Source organism: Carassius gibelio, chromosome A3 (assembly GCF_023724105.1).
Source record: "Carassius gibelio isolate Cgi1373 ecotype wild population from Czech Republic chromosome A3, carGib1.2-hapl.c, whole genome shotgun sequence".
NCBI lineage: Eukaryota > Metazoa > Chordata > Actinopteri > Cypriniformes > Cyprinidae > Carassius > Carassius gibelio.
The window spans coordinates 10,198,234-10,224,532 of NC_068373.1; the positions used below are offsets into that span (position 1 = coordinate 10,198,234).

A 26,299-nucleotide genomic window follows, 5' to 3' on the forward strand; every position below is an offset into this window, starting at 1 on the left:
TTCATTGAATTAATTTCACTTTTCGGTTTTACAGTGTATTTAGATAAAAACAGAATTGTATATACTGAAGAGCTTACTGAACAAAGTTGATTTTAAACAGTCTAATCAGCACATATGTCCACAAATAACCTGTTCACATATTAAATGCAATCAGACAAATGGCAAACACAAATTGGACTAATTGCAAAATTCACAAAGCTTGTTTGAATCATTGAACCTGTTCAATGTTTCACTGGTTCAACCTATGAACTGTGTGCAACAATCTATTTACCTGTTCATCATGTATTTAAAAAAATTCAGCCAGAGCATCTGATATATTCCCAGTTTTTGATGCCTTTTGTCTGAATTAGGTCATCAGTCCAGGAAGATGGCGGTCAAGCCTATATGAAATTATGAATATAAATATGCTATATAGATTAAGTTTATTTTTAAATAATCTCTATTTAAAACAATAGAAATAACAGGACTTCATCATTCTTAGCATGTAACTGTTTAATTCTATTAAGTTGTTTTTAATTTATGTTTTGCTCATTCACAAAAAAAGTTCAATTTAATCAAAAAATATTAGTTAAAATTACTCAAAAAGGAAGACCATATTACACCAACTTGAAATAATTAAGGTAGTAGAACCTTTTCTAAAACTATGAGTATACACTACTTAATCTATTTAATTAATTTCAACGTTCGGGTTTACAGTGATGTCTTTTTGATTTTGGACTGTATTCTTGCATTTTTGTGATTGTTGGCTGTCTGCCCTGACCGTTGCCTGTTTACAGATTACTCTCTGTCTTGCTGGGTTTTGTCATTTGCTGGTGTTTAATCCTGACTGTTTTGACCACGCTCCAGAATAAAGCTTGCATTTGGATCCCCTACTCAGTTGTCACACCGTCTGTTACAATGCACAACAAGGCTGCTTTTTGATTGCATTCTTTGAAAATACAGTACAAACAATACTACTGTGAAATATTATAACAAAATAAAATAACTGTTTTGTATTTTCATGTATTTTAATCATGCGATGCAAAGTTGAATTTTCAGAGTCATATTACTCCAGTCTTCAGTGTAACATGTCATTTTATTATACTAATTTGCTGCTCAAGAAACATCTCTTATTATCAGTGTTGATAACAGATGTGCTGCTTCATATTTTTCAAATCAACAGCATTTAATTCAGAGGGCCCTATCTTGCACCCAGCGCAATTGACTTTGTACACCGACGCATGTGTCATTCCTATTTTGCACCTGCGCAAAGCGCGCTTTTCCCTCCACAGAAGCACGTCGCTAAACTAGTGAATGAACTTGCGCTCCCTGGGCGGTTCAGCGCAAAAAAGGAGGCGTGTTCCGGCGCAAACAATCCCTGGTGCTATTTTGCTGTTCCATTAAACAATTGCGCCACTGACCAGAAAAAACCTAGTCTAAAGTCAGTGGCGCGTTGCGCGTTGTTCATTATGCTATTTTAAGGGCGCATGCTTGACCATAATGTATAGCGTGCACAACGCGCATACACTTTGCTCATGTAATCTACACAGATGCAACAGTTATTTTTGCAAATCATAAACTGTTACACTAAAAAATATTAACACATGAGATGACGGAAATCATTGTGGTGTGCCACGAAGATGTGAAAAAATAGGCATAAATCTAGCTTACAAATTATTCAGGCTAATTGTAGTAATTAAGGATCAGACATGTTTGAGGTCATATATGTATATAAGGACATCTGACAAATTGGTTTGTCCGTCAGGAACCAGGAAAAAAAAATCGATGAAACAATTGTGGCTATTTCCTCCCACGCCTGTTTAACCGACGCTATTTTGGGTGGGTTTCTCCCATCCCCATACAACACAACTTCTCTGTCTTTCACTGCCCTTACAAGAACATCAGTCTCCTCGGCTGTGAACCGCTCCTGGCGTGCGCCTGGTAAATACGCCATAATAATAGCAATCCATAATGGAACTTGCGCACCTGCTTTTAAAGGGAATGTTGGATGACGCTCTGATTGGTTTATTTCACGTTACGCCCAAACCACACCTATGAATAATGAAGCTACTTCAGACCAACCCATTTTAGATTTGCGCCGGGCGCAAGAGCCATTTATCCCGCCGGGAAAATAGCAACAGCGCCGAGACCCGCCCACAAAGTTACTTGCGCTTCGCGCTTTGACACTTGCGTTTCAGATCGTTAAAATAGGGCCCAGAATCTTTTATGTTATGTCACACACAAACATGACACACACATTGCATTTATGCATTTAGCAGACGCTTTTATCGAAAGCAACTTAGAGTGCATTCAGGCTATAATAAATTTTTGTTACCGGTATATTTGTTGCCTGGGAACTAAACCCACAACGTTTTGCACTGCTAACGCAATGCTCTACCACTGACCCACAGGTTGGTTATCATATAACCATCCTGCAAGTATATATCACATAACATACACAAGCACACAAATATGTATCATGATGTCAGCATTTTTTAAAAATGGAAAGTTTTCACTTGCAAACCACAAAACTTTCTGAAGAGCTCAGAAATACCCCTTTAAAGATGCACCAGTTCAGATAATAAACTGCGGTGTGAGTGCTTTAGATATTCACTAAAAACAAATGTGCTCTTACAGTGAATAAAAATTAATTACTGGTTCCCAAGAGAATAAAACACGCACGCAAACTCTACTACACACAGTTATAATGAAATGTTGAAAACTTTTAATGTTTTAGTTAATCATTTGCTTCTCAGAGGAGAACTGATGAAATAAAGCCAAAAAAACTGATTGATTTAGAAATCCGCATTCAGAGACTGGAAACAAAACTCATGACAGAAAGAGAAGTCACCCAGAACTCATTTCTTTTCATATCAGACACATCCACTTATATCCATCAGAAAAGGTCAACAAAGCAGTCGGAGAAAGATGACAGAATGATCGTCCAGAGGAAACAGCGGACATTAGGAGGTTTCAATTCATAAAGCTGTTGGGTTTACTCACCTTTTGCTCCTCTCACTAGCAAAGAAGACGACAAAGAATTGAAGTGGACAGAGTTAATCAGGTTCATCAGTACAATCTATCTTGGCCTGTAGTGTGCAATGAATCCCAAATACTTTCCTTTCCCTCCCACAGTGTGAGCACAGAGCTGTGGCGTAGTGACTATTAGCTAGCAAAAGCAGACATCAGCATGAAAAATGTCAGTATTTTTTCTATATGTAAAAAAAAAAAAAGAGTCATTTTCTGATCTTCCTAAATAAACAACAATCCAGTAATCCAGTCCCACACAATGTATTCTGGGAGCTAGAAACTCACTGCTCAGTTTCAGCAACAAACATGGTTAATGAAGTCCCCGCAAAAATGGATGAAGTTAACTTCCATTCTGCAAAATTAAATGGACTGAACATAATGAAATTATAAAACGACAGAATGTTTGGCAGTAGCTAATTTTAATTAAGTAAATTAAACAAACAGCAAAACACATTTGTTTTGGGAGGCCCTGGTCTCCACTAAATTACTGGTTCTCCATCAGGTGTCCTGGGCCAACAGGAAAACATCCAATTGGGCTGATTAAATTTATTTACATTTTTTTGCTATTATTACTAATAAAAATAAGATCATTAATATATAGATATAATGGAAATATCTTAGGAAATAATTTTATTTCACATTCATGACTAATTAGAGACATCAAACATGACATGATGCATATTTGAACATACATGAACATTTACAGTTAAAAACAATTAAAACTTAAGTCTGTCACAAAACTATCACTTGACTTTAGAATTTAGGATACAATCATATAAACCACATATATTATCTATTCTCCTCCCACTGTGTTTTTCATGCAGTCTGCCGATTCTCCAAACTATGAATCCTCTGTAAGGAAAGATTTAGACTTAATCTAATCTAGATTTCATCTCAGAGTCCGTGTGAGCAGCCTTGACAGCTCCCTTCCACCTGCTGTTTAAACAAAACTCACTTTTAAACCTCAGCTGTGCGTCGGGTCGTTAAACTCGTGCTCTTCAGAGAAACCGCATTGCGGTTGGGAGACCATTTCTGCTCAAGGTGAGAGATCCCACGAGCTGGAAATGTCAGATATTCATTACCGTCAATTACATTGGCTACAGGGCACGGATGCTCACGGAGAACTGTGCGTGTGTCTGTAGTCCTGCGGTTAAGACTGGTTAACACCCTTCAGTGTTAATGATGAATAATTATTCAAACCGCACTAGACCCGGGGGAAGGAGCCTTTTGATTTTTAAACTCTTCAGTGCGTGTCCTCTGTCTCACTCGGTCTCTTTCATTGGCTTTATTGGATCAATACAGGAGAAAGTCAGAAAGTATCCCTTTATATTCCCCCTTCTGTCTTCCCTGTAATATATGGGCACAAAAAGTACTAATCCACACTTTTGGTCTTTTCACACTTTAAACTGTTAACCTAAGGGAATTTACCATGTAGACTGCTCTACTTCCCTAATGTCTAGAAACATACAATGACAATTTCAATGGTTTTCCTCAAACATAGAGACTGGATATCCCCATTTTGAAATTATAAATGTGAAATGTTGCTTAAAATGGACCTTTAACCAGGGTTTAAAACAGCATTAACCTAGACTCTTAAAAAAAGAAGTGTTTTATTAGTGAGAAGAGCAGTTTAATAATCTAAAGAACCTTTTGTTGAATAGAAAGTTTCCATAGATGATAAAGGTTATTCATGGAACCATGGATGCCAATAAAAAAACTTTATTTTTATTATGAAGAGTTATACAGAGTTAAAAGCCCCTTAAAAATCCATAAAATGGTTGTCTTCCCTATTAATCCAGGAAGTTTGGGAGGGAATTTGTAGGATGAGTCATCAACATTTTCGGCCCGTTTTCCCAGAAGACTTTATAACTTCTAACTGCATATCAGCTAAAAGTGAATTTTGTCAGCTTTTAAGTGTACTAGCATATACATGGCGTCGAAATGAATAGACATGGACTAAAAGCCACAAAAATCTCATTATGATTTCAAAGGGCTTTTAAAATGCACAAATGTCCTTATTTTAAAGGGTTGCTCAAGCACAACATCTCACTGAAAGATTTCAATAGCTCCAGATAATAAAATAAATAATCTACTATGCAAAATTGAATGTGAAAACTTGCTCCCTCATCATTTACTTACCCTCATGTTGTTCCAAACTTGTATGACTTTTTCTTCTGTGGAACACAATAGATATTTTGATAAACGTTGGGGTCCAACACTGGGCCATTTTTCTCAAATATTTTCTTTTGTCTTGAGGGTGAGTAAATGATGACGACATTCTCATTTTTTTGGGTGGACTGCCTGTTTTTTGTGTCTAATTACCTTTTAGGGCTCCTGTACCAAGTGTTGACTGATGTTGCATTAACATTAGAGACAAGTTCATTGATCCTTGCCACAATGTTCTGAACTGCCTCGATTAATCCACTCAGAAACAGAAAGCACAGCTTGATTCAGGTGTGTCCGTGCATAGACAGTGTTTTATCCTTGTCACACAGATTGTGGATCTCTTACCGAACTCAAGAGGTCTGGAATGCCTTCTGCTAAACCAGGACAAGCAAACCCAAAACACATTTAACTGCTGGTCAACTGAGTGGCTGTGAGGATCTGTGTGTGTGTGTGTGTGTGTGTGTGTGAGAGAGAGAGATTTAATGGAAAATCTGAAAAGCTTATATTTCCATGTTTCTTTAATGCATAAGCTCTAAATAAATTGGCTACAGAAAAAGAAAAGGTCACTGCACAACATTCATAGAAAAAATCTTCAAGAATGTGTATTAAGACTCAAGGACCTTTATGAAAGTGCATTGTTTTTTTTTGTTTTTTTTTATGAAAATGCATTGTTAACATTTACGCACGCATTAAACTCTTACTAAATACTCTTAAAGGTTTCTAACTAAAACAAACAGACAGATCGATAGATAGGTTTAGGTTTCAAAATCCATTTTTATATATAAGAATTATGGATTTTATAGTAAATATTTAAATAATAATACAAGAATAAGTTGCACAAGACACTGCCATCGTTAATTGTCAATTGCCTTCATCTTGCAATCATAAAAACAGTTTATTATTAGTTTGCTTACTCTGCCTTAAAGCATGAGCTATGTTCACTTTATACTAATAAGAAACAATGCTTCTAACCACAGGTCGAGAGCAGTGGTTTCAACCACATACGTTTGGGATGCTGTTCAGGATTTTCATTGGAACTATGGTTTTGACAAACACCGAATTATGGATAATGATAATGAGTCTATTTCACACTTTTAGAAACCTTCATGTGTTGTTTGTCAAATGAAAATACTCAACAACAAAACAACTTCGGAATGGCTGTTTTCGCATTTAAGATGGTGTAGTTATGACATCTACCAGTAGGGGCTAACTGGACCAGGCCAACAAACTGAAACTTGACCTCTTGAGAGTAACAGGAAATGGACTTCAAGAAACAGGAGACAAAGAGGAAATAGCTTCAGGTAATTAAAAGATACTTGTAAAGATTCATGTGCCTAATGCATCAACAGCATTGGTAGCTTTGCCAGTTTCCTCTTTCACAAGCTCAGTCTTGCGTGAGTCTCACTGCATGCTGCAGGACTCCCACAATGCATCACTGCCTCAGGGCAAAATGCTCCTCCAACTGGCTCTGCCATCCACACACACTCTATTTCTCCTTTCATCTGTCCATTCATGCTATTGTATGTTGTATGTCTATTCATGGCTCACATTAAGAACCATAGTTCCACCTCAAATGGGCGATTGGGATGACTTTAAAGCTCAAATAACAAAGTCATATAAGCAGTTTAGCATAAAATGCACTTTTCATGCAGCCCAAAACACAACTCTAAATGCATCTCCTGTTAATTTCTACAAACTGACGGACAAATCAAACTTCCACTCACATAAATCACCCATGCACACTCATCTGTGAAACTGACCTTTGAGTTCCACTTGTCTTCTGCTGCAAGAAGTTCAAAACTAGAACCTGGTGCATTAATACCTGACCCCCATCTTATGTGTGTGTATGTGTTTGAGTCAGAAGATCAACAATTTGACCTTTGCTGATATTACTGGTGACTTTAGTGTGTCAACAATTTAAGCCTCTGTGAAATACCTAAAAAAATAAAACACGAATTTACTCTAAATACACTATTTTTTTTTTTTAAGTTTAAACATCACACCTTTAAAATGTAAAGTATGAAAGATGAATATTCAATTTAAGGTTTGATGAACATAACGTTGCACAGTGTTATTTAATTATTAGTGTTTATGTGAACGTATGTGTAAATCATTAGTGTTATTAGTGTGTACATATGAAATACATAAATATAATAATACAGAAAGTGATTATGCACTATTAAATGTCCAATTCTGGCCAATAACACTAAATCCAACTATCCAATACCGGCGAATAACTCATAGTGCATCCCTATTCTATTCCAAACTAAAACCTAAAAAGCAAATTTAAGCATCAAAACATCATAATGTGAGAAATTAATATTACATTTGAGATATGCTGAAGAAAATATTTAACCGTACAATGAAATCAATTATTATTAATTCACTTTATGTGCATAAACATGCATATACATAAATGTATACAAATATCTAGATGATACAGCTAAAAGCAAATTCAATATTGGCCTATAATTGATCTGGTACCATACATTGCTGTTTTGAATATCATTGCATTAGATAACAAAACATAATCTGGAAAAAAACACTGCCAAGTTCATATTTTCTGAGCCATTTATGCTATTATTTTTAAACCAACTGGCGTGTCAGTGATTTTATAGCACTAAGAGTGAAGTTCCAGAGTGAATTCAGATACAGACATTGAAAATAAGAGAGAGATGTACGTAAGAACAGACATAAAGCATATTCTTCTTAAATAAACCTTTCTCCTTCTGCTAAAATCTTCATTCAAGTTCTGACGTCACACACCCACGTTAGCATACACATACTTTCTGATAAAAAGAAGTCAAATGATATACACCTACTAAAACACAAACACTGTGTTCACAGTCACTCCAACACACAATGACAATCACGGTCACACTCTTCTATTAACTAGAGAAAAACAGAGGAAGGGGAAGTAATAAATATAGGCAGCCTTGAGAACAGTAGAGGAGAAGTGAAGAAAAGCGGTAAGAAAAGAGCAAGAGCAGGGGTTGTTTCTCAAAGACATCAGTGATGTTAAATCGAGATAAAAAAAAAAAAGATAATTTATCTTGAGATTAAATGGAGATCAAATTGGGAATTTAGCTTAAGTTTCGTACTGAGAAGCTGAAGCAAGAAAGCTTAAGACTTTACTGAAAAAAAGTATTCTCTTGAATTTCAGAAGAGATTGCAGTAAAGTCTCATTCTATGCTCAGATCTGCCACAGAACCAAAGTCTGCAATCAAAATAATTTTATGTTTTGTCAACATTTGTCTTAGATGTCTTTCCACAATAAAGAAAGAGATAGAGAGTCAGACAATTTGACGCTTAACTGAATCTCTTGAGCAATAAACTTACAGCAATATAACTATACAGTCACTGTTACTAATCAGAAATGAAAGACAGTTAAGCTCGAAAGGAATACTACTGTATATCAATTTATTAAATACATGTTTAATAATAACATATTTAAAAATATTATTATTTGACTAATAATATTATTAAAACGATTAATTAATGCAATTATAGTAAATTGTTTATTTTTGTTTAAATAATATAAAAATTAAAACATTTTATTAAAATTATTTAATACATAATAAAAAAATACAATAATTCATATATAAGATGAATACATAATATTATAATTTTTGTAACCAAAACTCTTGGAATAATGTAGAAACTGGTTACCGTTGTACATTTTTGAAGAGTTGCAGCATATGCTACTAATAATCACATTATAAAATAAAATAAAGAAAGCACTGAACAGAGAAATGAACTACTTTAATTACAAACTAAAGTAAGTCAAGAGGAGCATGCAAACATAAATTTGTTGCTAATGTGTTTGCTCCAGCTGCTGTGGCTGCCTGAATGTGAGCTAATCGCTTCAATGCAGCCGTAATATCAGTCCAAAGATTTTGTATAATAAAATGGTGGAGAAAAAAATCTTGAATTTACAGCATGGAAACCGTGCAGATGTTTAATGGTGAACTGATTAAAGTGGCTCTCGGAAAACAGGTTCTGGTTGTTTGCTGGACATTATGCAACAAATATCATTTCCTTGCAAAACAGTTTATTTGGTTTGCTGCCAAAGTCATTAGTGGATCCTTCAGAGTTTTGGATTGCTGAGGAATGGTGCTTTTTGAAACATCAGATTCATCTACATTTTTACATGACTTGTTTATTCATCTATTTGTATCCATTGACTTTTATGCTTAGTATTTAGTATTTTATTGAAAACAGGAGCCACTGTTGAGATTACTTGCTGATCTGTGCTAGCAAGTACACTAGCTCCATTTAATTACAGCGATAACAGTAAATAATTGGTAATAACGAACATCTCTTGGATTAAGAGGGGGATTTAAGTGTCTGTTGGCACTTGAGATCAATACATGTACACACATAACTCTGATTATTATAAGCATAATAGTGTTGCTCTTGACTGTGTAACAAAATTGCTGCAAACCACCAATGACTGTCAGAATCAGGGTTGAAAGTAAACTTCTTACGAATAAAACTTAAAACAAAACAGAAACATATTTTGGTATGATTCACATATTTTCAGTGCTTTGCTAATTAATCTTTCTTTGTGCAATCTTAACCTTTTCATTTCTTTAAAACACACACTCATCACCTCCATTCTTGTGGATTTATTCCTTTTATCCTGTCCTCTATTATTCATCTACCTCCTCGTTTCTCCGCAACCCAGCAGGCAGCTTGCTTGCTCTCTCTTTTCCTCACTACTGTATATCCATTCTTGTCATGTCCACAGCTTATAGCATGAAAAAAGAGGACCAACATGAAATTAGTATTCTCGTTGGGTCTGGTGCAATGTGTGTGTGTAAGAGTATGCGCCGGTTTGGGTGGTTTATGAGGATATAAATTTGTATAATGACATGGACATATGTATTACAATGTGAAGTGTGGTTTATTAGGACACTTCCTGTGTCCTATGTAAAAAAGAAAACATACTAAATAGTGTTTAAAGAAAAAAAGCACCTATACCAACGTGTGTGTGTGTGTGTGTTTGCATGCGTGCCAGAGAGGATTGTTGTTTGCTGTTTAAGAATCTTTGAAAATATAATTATTTTAAGAGTTCCTCTGCAGTCAGAAAATCTTCAGTGTAAGGCACGCACATCAACACAAAAATGCAACAGTTCAGCTGTAATGACCACAATGCTAAAATTAGTTAAAAGGAAGTGTAATTAGTAGCCCCACATGGGATCTGTAGATGTTTTGCCATTTTGTGCTGATTTCGAGTGAAAACTTTTGGAATTAAATGGTTTGTCCAAAAAATGTAAATGCTGCGATAATTTACACACACTTATGTCATTACAAACCTGAACACAAAAGGAGAAATTCTAAAGTGCTGGTCGCGCTTTTTCATGACAATACAATAAGCTTTCTAATTTTAAAAAGCATTCAAATGGATCATAAAATTCACTCATACAACTTGTGCACTATATTCCAAATACTTTTTGTGAGCTTTGTGTGATGAACAGAGCAACATTTATTTTGTTATTCACTGATAATCTTGCTGCCAGTGAGCCGCTACCCACTGTGAATGGATTGAATAAAAACTGAGAATCAGTCTAATTTGTCACTGAATCAATCCAATGGGTTTTCTAAAAGGTTCTCAAATGAATAATTGATTCAAAAATCCAACACCGCTGTGAATGGATCATTATTTCAGTGTGTTGAAATTGAGAACAGATTCAGTCTGATTCGTAAACAATTCATTCAGACAGGTTTTGTAAAATGAAAACAAAACAATGACTCAAAAAGATCAACTAATTCACAAATCAGACCATCTCTGTGATTGAGAATTGACAACAGATTCAGTCCAACTCGTAAATTAATAATTTAATTAAAACTCTAGTTATTAACTAAGGAGTTGTGAATTGAGTCAGTGTATTGAAACTGAGAATCAATTTAGTCAAATTGTTGAATTAATCATTCAGGCAGATTTTGTCAATCAGCTTGAGAACAGACAGACAGTTTTTTATTAATCAACCAGTACATTGAGAAGATTTGACTCAGAACAATGATTCATTCAAAAATTGCACACGACTTACTCAGGAACACATCAAGTATAGCTACAGCAAATCTTTTCAGTGAATAATAATTTCAATTTAATCTGTTTCTCAAACAAAATCTATCAAACATCTCCAGAAGACTTTTACACATCCCTTTTATGATACTTAATAATATTTAATAAATCATAGTATTTTATTAATGTCAGGTGCTCCAGGAGCTTTCTGCAAAGTGTCAGTCGGGTGTATTTAGTATATAGACACCAGCACAACTGTTTTCTCAAGATAAACACATGCATTTTGCACAGTGTGCATGTGTTTACCCATGAAAAATTCATTTCTCTAACATTTTTACAGCTAAGTCAGAGAGAGAGAGAGAGAGAGAGAGAGAGAGAGGTCCTATATCAGTATCAAGGGCAGTGGAGCACTCTGCTTCTTACAGCGGTTCAGATATTGCGACATAAATCTACACAAACACACACACTCATACACACAGTTACTTTACACTCCAGTGACCAGCCTGAGGCAAAGACAGTGCGCTGAGTGCTGCAGAATGAAATCTCATGGTCGTACAGGACATAAATGAAAGTAATGAGCTATATATGCAGCCACACACACACACACACATGGAGTGATACTGTAATAATGGCCTCTTACTGTAATTGCCCAGAGTCCTGTTGGTATTAAAGCACTGTTCGACCTAATTAAGCCACTTCTTTCCACACCAATGACCATTTCTATCTTCCGGCTATCTCTGACTTCAAACTGGCTTCGAGCAGTACAATACATGCTTGTGTCTTGTCTGCTTTTGCAGGGAGCGAAATGACCTTCAGAATGACGGTGCACCCTCAGAATTGGTGAGTTTGAGTGGTCTGGCACAAATGATGAGGATTCTGGTTGGTTCTTGGTTTCTAGAGAACACTGAGAACATTGTTGTTGTTATTTGCTTGAACCGTATTTGATGGAACATCCTGAGCTTGTATATGCATGTGCTACTAATATACAGATTAGAGGTCAGCGAAAGTAATTACTCAACAACTGAAACTGTTGGAAGCCTGCTTCCACCACAGATTAAAAAATAATATAGTGCATCTGCGCTCATGGTGACCCGAGTTCGATTCCCATCTGGACGTCCCACTGCCGCTCCCCTCTCTCTGACCAATTCTTTCCTGTCAGTTCTCTACTGTCCTATCCCGATAAAGGCATAAAAGCCCATGAATATAACCTAAGTTTGACTTTTTGTGAGTTTATATCTCACAATTCTCACGAGTTCATCAGAGAATTCTGAAAAAAAAGGCAGAATTGTGAGATAAAAATTAACAATTTGAAGAATAAAAGCAAGAATTGAAAGAATTTTTTTTTTTTTTTAATTTTACCTTCTTTTTTTTATGCCATTCTGTACATAAGCTTTCATGTTAAAGATGTATTCCACAACTGCACTGTAAAAACTAAAGGTGCCAGGTATCCTTTGGTGTACTCCAGGAACCTTAAAATGTATTTTAAGTGCCTCAAAGCTCTTTTTCTCATAATAGGGTTCCTGGAAGAACCATTATAGTCTTTGCAGTTCGTGCAGGAACTCATGGGATCCTTGAAGCACTTTGTTCCCAGTTCTGAGGTTCTGGAGTCACCCTTTCATTACACTGAGACCTCAAGGTGCTCTGGAGGTTCCTGGAGGAACTCACATTTTAAAAAAGGGTTACTGCAAGCTCTGTTAACATTAAAGTGGTTCCTGGAAGATCTCACTTGTAAAAGCCAGCATCTGGAAGAACCCAGAGAAGTGACAAAAATTAAATGTGACTTATTATTATTATTATTTACTTTTTAGGAATGTGATGGAACAATTAGTTTTGTGGCACTTGCATGTGAAAAAAAAACAAAAAAAAAAACAAAAAAACCCTAAATGGTTGAACAAATCTTCACACTTGTTCTGTCAAAACATAAATAAATTAAATAACAAAAGGACATACAAAATCTTCTAAACAGACAGAATATCCAACTAAAATGTTACAATTATTTCTGAAAACACTTCTAAGCAATAGGGAATATATACAAGCAAACAGGCATCCAGTGGCTACACCATGTTTCTTATTATTATTTATTAATTTCCTCCAGACTTAAACTTAAATACTGCAATAACTAAAAATAGTTTTATTGAAATAGGCTTAATGTTAAATCATTTGAAGGAGGATCGTTTACCTTGAAACTTTAAAGCAAACATTAAAAATATTATTTAACTAAATATGACTAAACGCATTAATTTAATAAAATAAAAAAACCTCTAATTATAACAATCAGTACAATAGTAATATTTAGATTTTTTTTCTAGCGAAATAAGTTAAAATTATTCAGAAATAACTGTTCAGCCGTTGTCAAGAAGAAAATGCATGAGGCTTGGCGTCCTCGCGCTCCTGCTGTTTGCTCGCGTGCGCGTGGAAGAGCGATTTCAAATACAAAGAAGTAACGGCTCCTTTCCTCAAAGAAAGAAACAACCGCTGCGCAAGGTGAGTAAAGGCTCCGAAATAAATACACAGTTTTATTATTTGTATACTAATTCCTACACTGACACATTAAACTGTTTTTTTTTTTTTTTTTTTTAAATTTTTTTTTGTTTTAACCATTAATTTAATAGCTGCGATGATTAAGAGTCTAATGCACTTTTGAATCTTTTGAAAAACAATCATTGTATGGACCAAACACACCAAGTGTTCCACAGAAGTAACTGAATTCATTTTGTCCCTTGGTACATGTGAATCATTGCCATTGGTTTTTTGAGATTGGATGTCAGATGTCAGAGTACAGGACAATAAGTCTAATTTTGTCTCGGAGGATAAATCACATCAGCGGTAGACTGAAACACAGTAAGTACTGACTCGTCTAGAGTTCTATCAGACAAAAAAAACTTGGGGGAATTGTTCTACTCCCCTCAGGGTGAAGACATGAAACCCTACTGGCCACCAGATTGAAGCTGTGGGTTCATACGGCTGTTGTGACTTCTATTATATTGCCCTTTAGGTGCAAGCATCCTTTGGGATCAGGCAGATTTCAGAGATGACAAAGCAGAGACACTGTAACTGAAAACTGCTTTTCAGTAAAAAGCAAAGGAATGTGCTCTCCTTCTCCTTTTCTGCTGACTGAATGAATGACTAACCTCTGCAATCGAGACAGAAAGAGAATGAGTTTGCATGTGCTGCATGAAAACAAGAAAATTACTCTTGTAATATGGTTGAAAACCTTGATGTGGATAATTATTTAAAAAAAAAGTTACAAAAAGTATGAACTGCTGTGCATATTCAAGTTGAATTTCTCCAGAGCTCAGCTGCTTTTAAAGGAATATCTGCAAATTTAAGGCATGATATCACAGTGTATTTAAGAACACCCAGAAAGCTAAAGAAAGAACAGTGCGAGTAACAGGATAAGACTGATTGAGTGTGTTTTCGACAGGTGTCCCAGTGGACCTCCACTGTGTTGACCTCATTTTGGAGGTCAGGGATTGGTTAATTGAAGGTGTGACTCCTGGTGCCACACAGTAACCTCAACGTCAGTCTAAAGTTAGACTTTTCCCTCACCCAACAACAAGCCAAAGCAAAAAAAAAAAAAAAATACTCACCTTAAAATGCTACATGCTACAGATCATTCACACATATTTGGCTCAGCTTTGCCAAAATACCAAATTCTGCAATCAGAAGAGTAAACAAAATTTCAGTAAACAAAAGCACTTTAAAAATAAAATAAAAGTGAGTCTTCTGAGGCTGTAAGACATAAGAAAATGATGCATAAGCAAATTATTAAATGAGTTAAAGCCTAAGAGAATAAGCCAAAAAGAGGAAGGCTAAAGATACAGCATACATTCCCACATTCAGACATCTGCTTTTTGCACAGATCTATAAATTTGTGCTGTACTCGTACATAGAATAATTACACAGTGCCATTCCAAATAATGTGTTATTAATTAAAAAACCTCTCTTGTTTATCCATCCCACACTGATATTAGCGTGCCAGCTAATGGCTCTGCCTGTTTGTGTGTCTGGCCATTAGTATGCGGCTCAATTCTGAGTGGATAATTAGCATGTGTTTTAGCATTATGTAAAAAAAAAACAAATCAGATAAACACACAAACACACACATATGAAAGGCTTGGTATTCAACACACATGTATGTTCATTTCAAACACTCTTGACACCCACACAATGTTGCTGATAAGCACTCAAACAAGAGAGTGAGGCTTGTTTCTTCATAATGTTGATTGATCCACCATAAACAGAAGGACAGATCAGAAGGACAGCAATACTAATAAAATCACTGCCGCTAAAAAAAATCTAAATGAAAAAATGTTAAGAAAAACTAGAATCCAAAATATATATTGTTACTAAGGATGTGTCATGCGTGTATGCATCCTTGTGTGTGTGTCCGAAATTTTGATTATCTTAGAATTAAATTGAAATAGAATTTTAGCTCTATTTGTTTAAATGTCACTCTGGATCTATTTAATCATCCTTACTGAGTAAAAGTATTCATTTCTTCTACATATAGTTTTTTACATTTGCTTACGACATTTAAAATAACCTTTCAGACAGATTTTAAATAAATTGTATAAATCTCAATAATATGAATTATATTATATTAATAAACCCTAATCATGATCAATCCTTATTGGAACCTCATAAATGAATTGAGTCTGATGAAGAAGTCCAAAAGTAAAACTAGACTGGAATAAAAACCATTAGTATGTACTGCAGCGGTCTGCTGTAGTTATCAGACCGTTTGACCTTGAATGAGCATGTGATCAGGCGTAAACCTCAGACACGTATGATTAAAGGGGAATTTAAACCTGAATTTGTGGGATATCTAGGGCTTCTGACAGCTCAAATATTGAGTTATGACTCAGAATCAGCCTCCTGCTTTGTGAATGTGACTGGAAGCAGAAAGCTGTGACGTTCTTCTCAATGTGCAGCTGTTCAATACAAGTGGCCGCAAATGTGCTTCAGTATGTTTGTGCATTCAAACAACAGATGTGTGCGTACAGTCACAAATTTTCCCAAAAATTTTCTCCAAAAATCAAATTTTTTGTTCTACAGAGAAAAGATCTTAATGCGGGTTTGGAATTACATGTAAATGATGCATACCTTCACCATATCCTCCAAATCACTTCAGCTTTAATTAGTATGTGTACATGCTTCTGAAAAGACATTGACCGTAATTGCTTTGATCACTTTACGTGAGGCCTCTAATGCAGGGCTGAAGTAATGCAGACCTCACAAAGTCTTGAATCAATTCATATTTAATTTCAACACTGTCACAATAGTACAGCTCATTTATTTATTCTTCAGAAAGCCTTGATGAGAAATGTGTTTGTGCGTGTGTGTGTGTGTGTGTGTGTGTGTGTGTGAGAGAGAGAGAGAGAGAGAGAGAGAAGAGAGAGAGAGACAGTTTGTGAGAAATAGGTGACTGTTGAGTTTCATCTAAAAGCTGCCCACGTACGAGAGAAATTCAAACATACACACACCAACAATGCATTGTCTGTCTGCCAATACTCAATTAGTGTCAGCTTTCCAATCTCGACTGCTCTCACATCCAGAAACACATGCACACACACACACACACACACATATAAAGTCTATCTGTTCATCCAAGATTGTATGAGCAAACACAAACACCCAAAGCACACACAGTTAATTGCCCAAGACTAAATTATATTAATCATAATTTCAAAGAAACAGCAGACCAGACAAATATCACATAAATTCTATAAAAAAGCAGAAAAAGTGTATTTTTTCTCACTCTCTCTCTCTTTAAATCTCTTATAATGGCAAATGTGTAAGTATATTTTACATCTCATTAATGTTCACAAATATTTATCTATCTATCTATCTATCTATCTATCTATCTATATCTATATCTATATATATATATATATATATATATATATATTAATTTCCCCCAAAAGTACAAACACTGGTGCTTCAACATTGTAGTTGTTTATATGATTGTAAACTGTAAACTGAATTATCACCCATCTCTGATCTGCTAAATGCAAATACAATGCATTAAGATTTTAAGATATTATTTACATCAACATCAAGATTGTCTGTAACTGCTTTGAAACAATGCATCGTAGAAAGTGATATATAAATTAAGTTGACTTGATCTGTTTGGCGGACCAATGACAGACAAGGGGAGAGTTTCATAAACAGTTTAAACTCTACCATTGATTATGTCCACTGATGTGCAGCAGCAGTCATGTGAAGGCTGCAGTAAAGCAGCACAAAGACGTAGGGTGCATTATTTGTCATTTTAGGTTTTAGAAGGGAGTTCATGTGGACTTACGTGGGCTCCAGAACGATTCTTTATCAGTCCGTGTGGCATTAAGTCACCAAAAAATGGTGTACTCATAGCTGGACTGCCCCTTTGGGACAGAACTGTTACATTTGGTGCATCTAGTGGCACAGACACTGAGCATGTGTGACTGATTTGGTTCATTAACAAGAGCAAGCAGCCTGCAGGAGTAATGCATCTTTCACTCACTCCCTCACTTACACACACACTTTCATGCACACTTTTTGCCTTCTCTGCAGAACAGAAGTCAATGAAAAGTCCTTGTGTCAATGCATATGTTGAGAGATCAAAGAGATATACAATTAGAGAAGTGACATAAAGGTAAATCAGCTGATGCAGGCAACATTGTTACTAAGGAAGTATTATTTGGCACAATATAATTTATCTCAGTACATTATAGCAGAATCATTGTCATGTATGAATGAGATCCATATATACCCATTCAGAGACACACACTAAACAGAAACAACATCAGAGACAGACAGAGAGAATTACAGATAGATAAATAGATAGGTAGATAGATAGATAGATAGATAGATAGATAGATAGATAGATAGATAGATAGATAGATAGATAGATAGATAGATAGATAGATAGATAGATAGATAGATAGATAGATAGATAGATAGATTGAGTGATCTATGCCACATTGCCTTCATCGTGTTGAAGTTCAAATCACTTTATAATGAGCAATTCATTAAGTTCATCTCTATTTCTTCATAAAACTAGTTTTTTATAATTTTATAGTCCCATTTTCACTAGATGTGATCTATTACATTCATAGGAAAGCTGTACAAGCTCTCTCATTCTCTCTATCACACACACACATGCACAGAGCGGAGGTGCTGGCAGAGCTCAGCTGTGGTTTGTGAATGGGATATTACATGAAGACGATGTTGCAGCAACTCTGGCTTTGATATGAGACGACCATCTCGCCCTGTCTTTCTGCATCCTCTAACTGTCTAAATCTTCCTCATACTTGATAATTGACCAGTTTTTCTCCCATATTTCATTGTACTTCCTTTCATCCTGTAGCACTTGTTCTCCTTTCTGTCTCCATCCCATCAACACAGTTCCTTGTTTTATCATCACAGAACTCTTCTCTGTGTGGTAGCAGAGCATCCCTGCACTCTTACCTGGTTTAGAGTGAGCTGGAGTCCCGAGTTCAGCTGGAGGTTCAGATCTGCAGAGGAACGAAACCGGCAACATACACAGACAACAAACCGAACTGGAGCTTGAGCACACCAAAGAGAGAGAGAGAGATTTAGACAGATAGGGAAAAAAAGAGAGACAGAGCAGGACAGAGATGAACACTGAGTAGTTGGAGGTGAGATGAAGGGGAGAGAGAGAGTGTGAGAGAAAGATAAACGGACAGAGAGAGAGAGAAAGTGAGGGAAAGACGGACAGAGAAAAGAGGAGGGGCTTAAATCGGATAGGAGGGACAGCATGATGCTGTAAGAAAAGCAGTAAGAATCAGTGAATGAATGAAGGACCAACTCGACGAATAAATGACAGAATAATAATAATGGCCAGTTAAATGACCAGATTACCTAATGAATAAATAATTGACCTAATAAATGACTAGAATAAACAAATTCCCAAATCAATTAATGAATGAATGAATGAACAAATGACATAGAGAATGAACAAATTACTAATAAAAGACCCAAATAAAAATTTACCTAATGAGCAAAAGAATGAACAAGCAAATAACTGAATGAAATGACATACAGTAATTAACAAAAAACCAAGGGAATGTCCAAATCAAAAAAAAAAAGAATGAACAAACAAGATCTTAATCATCCTATAATAATGAATAATAAACAATTGACAAAATGAATAAGGAACAGAAAGAACAAATGAATGAATAAATAAATAACTGTATTAAATAATATGTGAATTAATTATTGCATAAATAAACAAATAAATGACTGAATAAATGAACAAACAAATAAAAGAATGAGTATATTAATGCAAAATATGAACGGTTCAGTCTAAAAACAAAATAATTTATAGAAAAGTCCCATAACACGATAGTTCACCAAAAATGTATTTAAATTCTTTTAAATTATTATTTACTAACCCTCATGTTATTTAAAGCTTGTATTACTTTTTTTTTTACATTAATACAAAAGACCAAGTTAAGATTTTTGGATGAAATATTGTCAGGTGGTTTATGGTTTTAGTAATGGGCACGACGAAGGAGTTGAGATAAAGGAATAATATAAAAACAAGAACCACGTTGATCATTTAAATAAACATTAATTCAAGACAAAAAATAACAAATAAAAGACAGAACCTAAAGGCTTATAAAGGGCAAGCAACTAAGGAGCAAACAAGATCATTAATACACCACAGGTGGAGACTTATAAATGAAGATTAACTGATGAGAACAGGAAATTAACTGGGGACAGACAGGAACTAAACAGACACTAATACGTGACAACTATCAAGTATCCTGCATTTTCTCCTGATTACAATGCCACCGTAAGCTTGAAGTAAGTTTGAAGAGATCTAAAAAATGTCTCGAATTGCTCTCATTCCTCAAGTTCAGAATTCTGCAATCAAAAGTCAAAGATTTCAATATGAACTCAAACCCAGCGAAGGACGCGATAGAGCCAGTCCATCCAGCCGATATAAAATTGGGGTTCTACAGCCCATACTTCATTATACCCAAGAAAGGCAGTGGATTATGGTCAGTCCTGGACCTGCACATTCTGAACCGGGCCCGGTTCAGGATGTGAACGCAGAAACGTATATTTCAGTGCGTTAGTCCATTAGATTGGTTAGCAGCGATCAAACTGAAGGACGCATACTTTCATATCTCGATTCTTCCCCGACACAGACCATTTCTCCACTTCGCGTTTCTAGGGGCGGGCATTTCAGTACATGGTCCTCCCCTTCGGGCTGTCCCTGTCGTGTCTTCACCAAGATCGTGGAGGTACCCCTCGTCCCCTTTAGGGAAGTAAAAATTTGCCTTCTCAACTACCTCGACGACTGGCTCATTTTGGCCTAGTCTTGAGCTCAGTTGTGCGAACACAGGGAAGTGGCACTCAGCCACCTCAACCATTTGGGGCTTCAGGTTAACTGGGAAAAGAGCAAACTCTCCCTGTGCATAGGATCTCTTTTCTCTGTGTCGATTTGGACTCGGTCAACCTGACAATGTGTCTCTCTACAGACCATGCTCAGTCAATGCTGAACTGCCTGGAGTCATTTCGGATTGCTTCATCGTTGGCTTCACGATCGGGTCCCGAGATGGGCATAGCAATGCAGCATGAACTGGGTCTTGGTTACCCCATCCTGCCGCCAACCTTCAGTCCGTGGTCAGACCTAGCTTATCCCCTAGTGCAAGTTTCCAGGCATGTTGTTGTTTCAACAGATGCCTCTGCTATCGAATGGGGTGCTATGTGCAATGGGCATGCAGCATCAGGCACCTGGAGAGGGCCCTGTCTGCTGTGGCATATCAATTGCCTAGAGTTGCTGGCAGTATGGCTTGCTCTGCACCGCTTCAAACCAAGGCTTCACGACAGGCACATACTGGTCCGGATGGACAATACTGCAACCATTGCGTACATCAACCACCAGGGCGGTCTACACTCCCGTCACATGTCACAACTCATTCGACATCTCCTCCTTTGCAGTCAGAAGCATCTGAGGTCGTTTCATGTTGTTCACATCCCAGACAAGATCAGTTATGCAGCCGATGAGCGCTCACATCAGCCTGTCCTTCTAAGAAAAAGGCAACTCCACCCCAGGACAGTCAAGCTGATCTGGAGACACTTTGGGGAAGCTCATGTAGACATGATTGTCTCTCCAAAAACGTCCCACTGCAAGCTGTTCTACTCCCTGTCTGAGGCAACCTTTGGCATGGATGAGCTGGCACACAGCTGGCCTCATACTTGGCCTACGCAAGTATGCATTTCCCTCAGTGAGCCCTCTCACACAGACGCTGTGCAAAGTCAGGGAGGACGAGAAGCAGGTCTTCTTAGTAGTGACATACTGACCCAGTTGGACTTGGTTCCCAGACAGCCCCTCCTTGGAATATTCCTCTGAGGACAGATCTTCTTTCTCAGAGAGGGGGCACACTCTGGCACCCATGCCCAGACCTGTGGAATCTACATGTATGGTCTATGGGTGGGACGCAGAGGTTCTAGTTGGTTTACCTCCAGCATTAGTAAACACCATCACTTCAGCAAGAATGCCCTCTACGAGGCACGCCTGTGGGCTGAAGTGGAACTTGTTCATCTATTGGTGTTTTTTACCCCCGTAGATACCTGATTGCGGTTGTGCTCTCCTTTCTGCAAGATCAGCTGGAACGAAGGCTGTCTCCCTCCACTCTCAAAGTGTATGTTCCCACCATTGCCACACATCATGATGCAGTAGATGGCAAGTCCGTTGGGAAGCACGACTTGGTCATCAGGTTCCTTAGGTGGGCAAGGAGGCTGAACCCTCCGCTGATACCCTCTTGGGATCTCCCCTTGGTCCTGACGGCCTTGAAGCAGGAGCCCTTCGAGCCTGCAGTTAGTATTGCTTAAGTTTCTGTTGCTAAAGACAGTGCTCCTCACCGCATTGCCTTCGATCAAGTGGTTCGGGGACCTGCAGGCATTTTCGTTCAATGATACATGCCTTGATATTGAGCTGGCCAACTCTCATGTTGTCCCGAGACTCCGGCCTGGATATGTGCCCTAAGTTCCCACCACACCTTTCAGGGATCAGGTGGTGAACTTGCAAGCGCTGCCCCGGGAGGAGGCAGACCCATCTGTCGCTCTGCTCTGTCCCGTTCATGCCTTGCACATTTACATGGACTACACACAGAGCTTCAGGACCTCAGACAAGCTCTTTGTCTGCTTTGGAGGACAGCAGAAGGGAAAAGCTGTCTCCAAACAAAGACTTACCCACTGGATAGTGAAGGCTATAGCCTTTGCATATCAGGCCCATTGCTTAATGTGCCCCCTTGGAGTGACAGCACACTCTACAAGAGCTGTGGCTTCCACCTGGGCTTTGGCATGGGGCGCTTCGATAGCAGACATCTGTAGAGGTGCCAGCCAGGCGACACCTAACACGCTTGCGAGATTCTATAATCTCTATTAAGAGCCTGTTGAAGTGTTGAAGTTCCACCCGCGTATCGCCAGATGCTAGGCCCAGCACTCATGTGTATGCCCAAGGTCAGCCATTGTGCTGGGCGAGGTGCCTGTGTGTAGTTATTCCCCCTTCGGGTGATCCCTCATGTGTATTATTCCATGGTACGGCTTCCCTCATGGTAAGCCTGTGTCTTTCCCTGGAAGAGATTTCTGTGCCATCTCTGATGCGTAGTGATCTCACCCCAGGTGGGCTGAGTCTACAGCAAGGACTTCCATATTTAGCACTGGCCTCTGGCCAGTCCATATGTGTAATTCCACATGTTACCTCTTATGCGCAGGATGTGGTTCCATAGTGACCCCCTACTTGGGTACGCTTTCCCAGTGTTATCCAATTCCCTAAGCCCTGTCCTATCTTCCACCCCAGCTGGTATGAGGGGACTTGCCAGTTTTCGCAGGGCACTGGAGGGGGTCAGCAATAGTGGCGCTTTCCATACGGATCCCAATTCATCAGTAACTGACGTAACGTTGAACGTGACTGACTGAAAGGGAATGCCTCATTTACGTTTGTAACCCTCGTTCCCTGAAGGAGGGAAAAGAGACATTACGTTCCATTGCCACAGCTGCTGTACCACCGTTGTATGGCCGAGGCACACCGTCCTGGCTCCTCAGCGATAAACTAAATGTGCGACTGCATGTGCTCTACTTATATACCTGCACTTTGGGGCGGGATGCAAAATGCAAATCTTGCACGGCAACATTCATTGGCTTGTTTTGCTAACACTCGAAGGCGATTAGTCTCTCTAGAGAGAGTCCAATTGTTCAGTTACTGACATAACATCTCTGTTCTCTGTTCTCTGTCATTATTTACTATGTCATTACAAACCTATAAAACTTTATTTTTTTTCCATGTAAAAAATAAGAGAATAGAAGAAATTCTGAATAATGTTGTAAATAGCTCCTTTCCAAACAATGAAGAATACAATGTCTACATCCTGTCAGGCTCCAAAACAACAACAACAACAACAACAAAAAGCATCTTAGTAGTACCAAAAAATAAATAGTCCATATGACTAGTGCACTATATCCCCTGTCTTCTGAAACCATAGCCCCTTTCATGGGTATGGGTAATGCGACACGGCAATTGTTTGTGCTTTACGTGAAAATATGTGCGTGTGTTCACACACAATCCGTAAAGGTCCCGTAATGACAAGTGACATCAGGATGTGATGTGTAGTGTATGAGTTGAAAACTCTAGGCACGTTAACTTTCCCTTAAACTGGTGAACTGTCTCAACTTCAGCAAGGATAGTGAGGAGCAACTGATCTCTGCTTCATTACAGTTAGCACATATTTTTGATGCGAACATTGATCCTCATTCAAAACACCCATTAAAATAGTCGCATGATAACATGCATCATCATTAAGACACACCTTTTACGTCATTGGTTCTAGCTTTTGTTCACACAGAGTTAATTCTGGGACTGAACCCAGCAATCTTATTAGGTCCCCAATCCGGGATCGATCCTGGAATTAAATCCTGGGACTCTTTTGCGTTCACACAGAAGGTGATCCGGCAATATTCCGGGACCAACGTGTGAAAGGGGTTCATATGATACATTTATACGAGGAACTGTTGGACTTGAATGAGAAAAAAGATGATAAATATCACAGTAATCCACAAGGAATCCACATGGCTTCAATTAGCATTTTGTGAAGTGAAAAGCTGCATTTTTGTAATAATCAAACCCATCATTACAGCACTTTAACTTTAAACCAATTATGGTATACCAGTCCATATACCATAATTAATAATAATGTTTTCATATGTGAAAAAGTCCATCCCCTGTTGTCCTCTGGCTGATTTGGACTGTTATTGCTTGTAAACAGTGCTTGATCTGTGCATATTTCTCTCCTGATTCAGAATAAATGATTGGAAAGTTCAGCATGTCACCAGAGAGAATTTTTTGGAAAATACTTATGGTCAGTTTCAGTTTCATGCAACTAATATAATTTAAGCCTGCATCATTAACTTAGTCCATTAGTCCATCGCAATAGGTTCTAAAACAACAACACAACAACCAATGCTGTTTGCCCTTTGCCATCACTAATATAAATTCCAGTAAAATCTGGTACAAGGCTCCCTGAAACATTTAACAAGTACATGAAGTGAGCTACATAATCAGTGAGTCTGATCGCCAAAACCTTCAACCGATCACAGGCAACATTTGCTTTTCTTCAGTGTTTTTGGCCATTTTGGTCATTCTTGAGTGGAATGATTTATTCTGGGTTACTGAGTTTCTTTGATGTTTATGAAAGAAAGCTTTTAGGCTGACAGCCAATACAACTCTCAGATCAGCTAAATGCTAATGCCGTTCAATATCACATCAAGCAACATGCTGTTCTGCAGTCAACCTTCAAGGGAAGCACTAAAACAAAACACTTCAGACAATTATACAAAACAGAGTTAAAATTTACTTGCTGTTTGGTAATACAAGGACCGATTCCCACAATTTATACACACCGCTTGAGCTAATAGTAGGCAAGAATATATTACTCAGCTGGTAGTAAATGACAAGTAACCAACTCATCTGAAAACTTGATCTAGTGTAAAGAGTTTCAAATGTATAGATTCGGTGTGAGGGATGTTTGCAGGCCTTTCTTCATGAATGATGCAGGAGAAAGCTGACAGATTTACCAGAATAATCTAGTAAAGCTCGCTTTCAGTTTCCTCAGTTTGCTTTGGGATCCAGAAGGGAATTTGTTCATTTAATGTGCAATAAGCTGATCCCTAAATCCGTTTAGACATGGAATAAAAGAGCAAATCATGATGAGCTCATCTCTTATCCAGACTTCACATGCATCTCCAATAAACCACCACTAGGGGCATTTCAAAGCCTTCAACATGTTTACTGCATCTTGAAATCAACTGCAAGGAAACTGACTTTCAGGAACAATTATCAGGTAACAAAGCAAAGAAATCCTGCAACAATCTTGCCTCATTTTACATTTTAAGCACAGAAATATTCCCAGTGATTTAATATTAATAATTAAATGGATAGAGTCTAGCTGTGCTCAGAATACCTTGTACCTACAAAGGAGGGCACAAATGCATTGCTCTGTTAATGTGTGAGAATATTAAGTCAATATTTCATTAACAAAGCCCCAAACTTAAGCATTAAATGTCAGTGCTTAACCCCTGGGGTCATCTTTTATGACTTGAATCAGTATTTAAAAAATAATACAGACAGTTTTACTTGTCTTCTTTTTAATCTCCAGCCCATCAAACGTTCATCCCTGAAGCATGCAAGTTTTACACACTGTAAAATGATTCAACTAGAGGTTCAGGTCTAAAGAGGAAGTAGACTAGACACAGACAGACAGCAAACCAAACACATAACACCTCAACACCCACACAATATCTTGGGCAGTGAGTTTTGCACCTGTTTGTCTGTTTTTGTTTGATTTTATACAAAACAGATTCAGGTCTAGTGATCATTTTTTTCTGTGCATTATAAAATCACTTGCATTCAAATTTCAAGGTCTTCAATAAGCTCTCTTGGATGAATATCAAAGCACAAAGAAGATGCAGTATCCTTTGGACATCCCATGGGAATTGTAGTCCATTCCAGCCTGTTGAAGTGTCAATTGTGCAGCTCTAGCATGAAGGACAAAGGCTGCATAATTCCCTCTGGATCACACA

General features: G+C 37.5%; 1 protein-coding gene across 1 annotated transcript in view; it reads right to left on the minus strand.

Moving 5' to 3' along the window:
* Nucleotides 1-18,874, minus strand: part of LOC127946192 (parvalbumin-7-like) — a 45,335-nt gene extending 26,461 nt beyond the window's left edge. The window contains exon 1 of the mRNA XM_052542577.1: nucleotides 18,656-18,874. Coding sequence (XP_052398537.1) covers nucleotides 18,656-18,728 — 73 coding nt within the window. The 5' untranslated portion in view covers nucleotides 18,729-18,874. The remainder of the gene's footprint in view (nucleotides 1-18,655) is intronic.
* Between the last annotated feature and the right edge of the window lie 7,425 nt (nucleotides 18,875-26,299).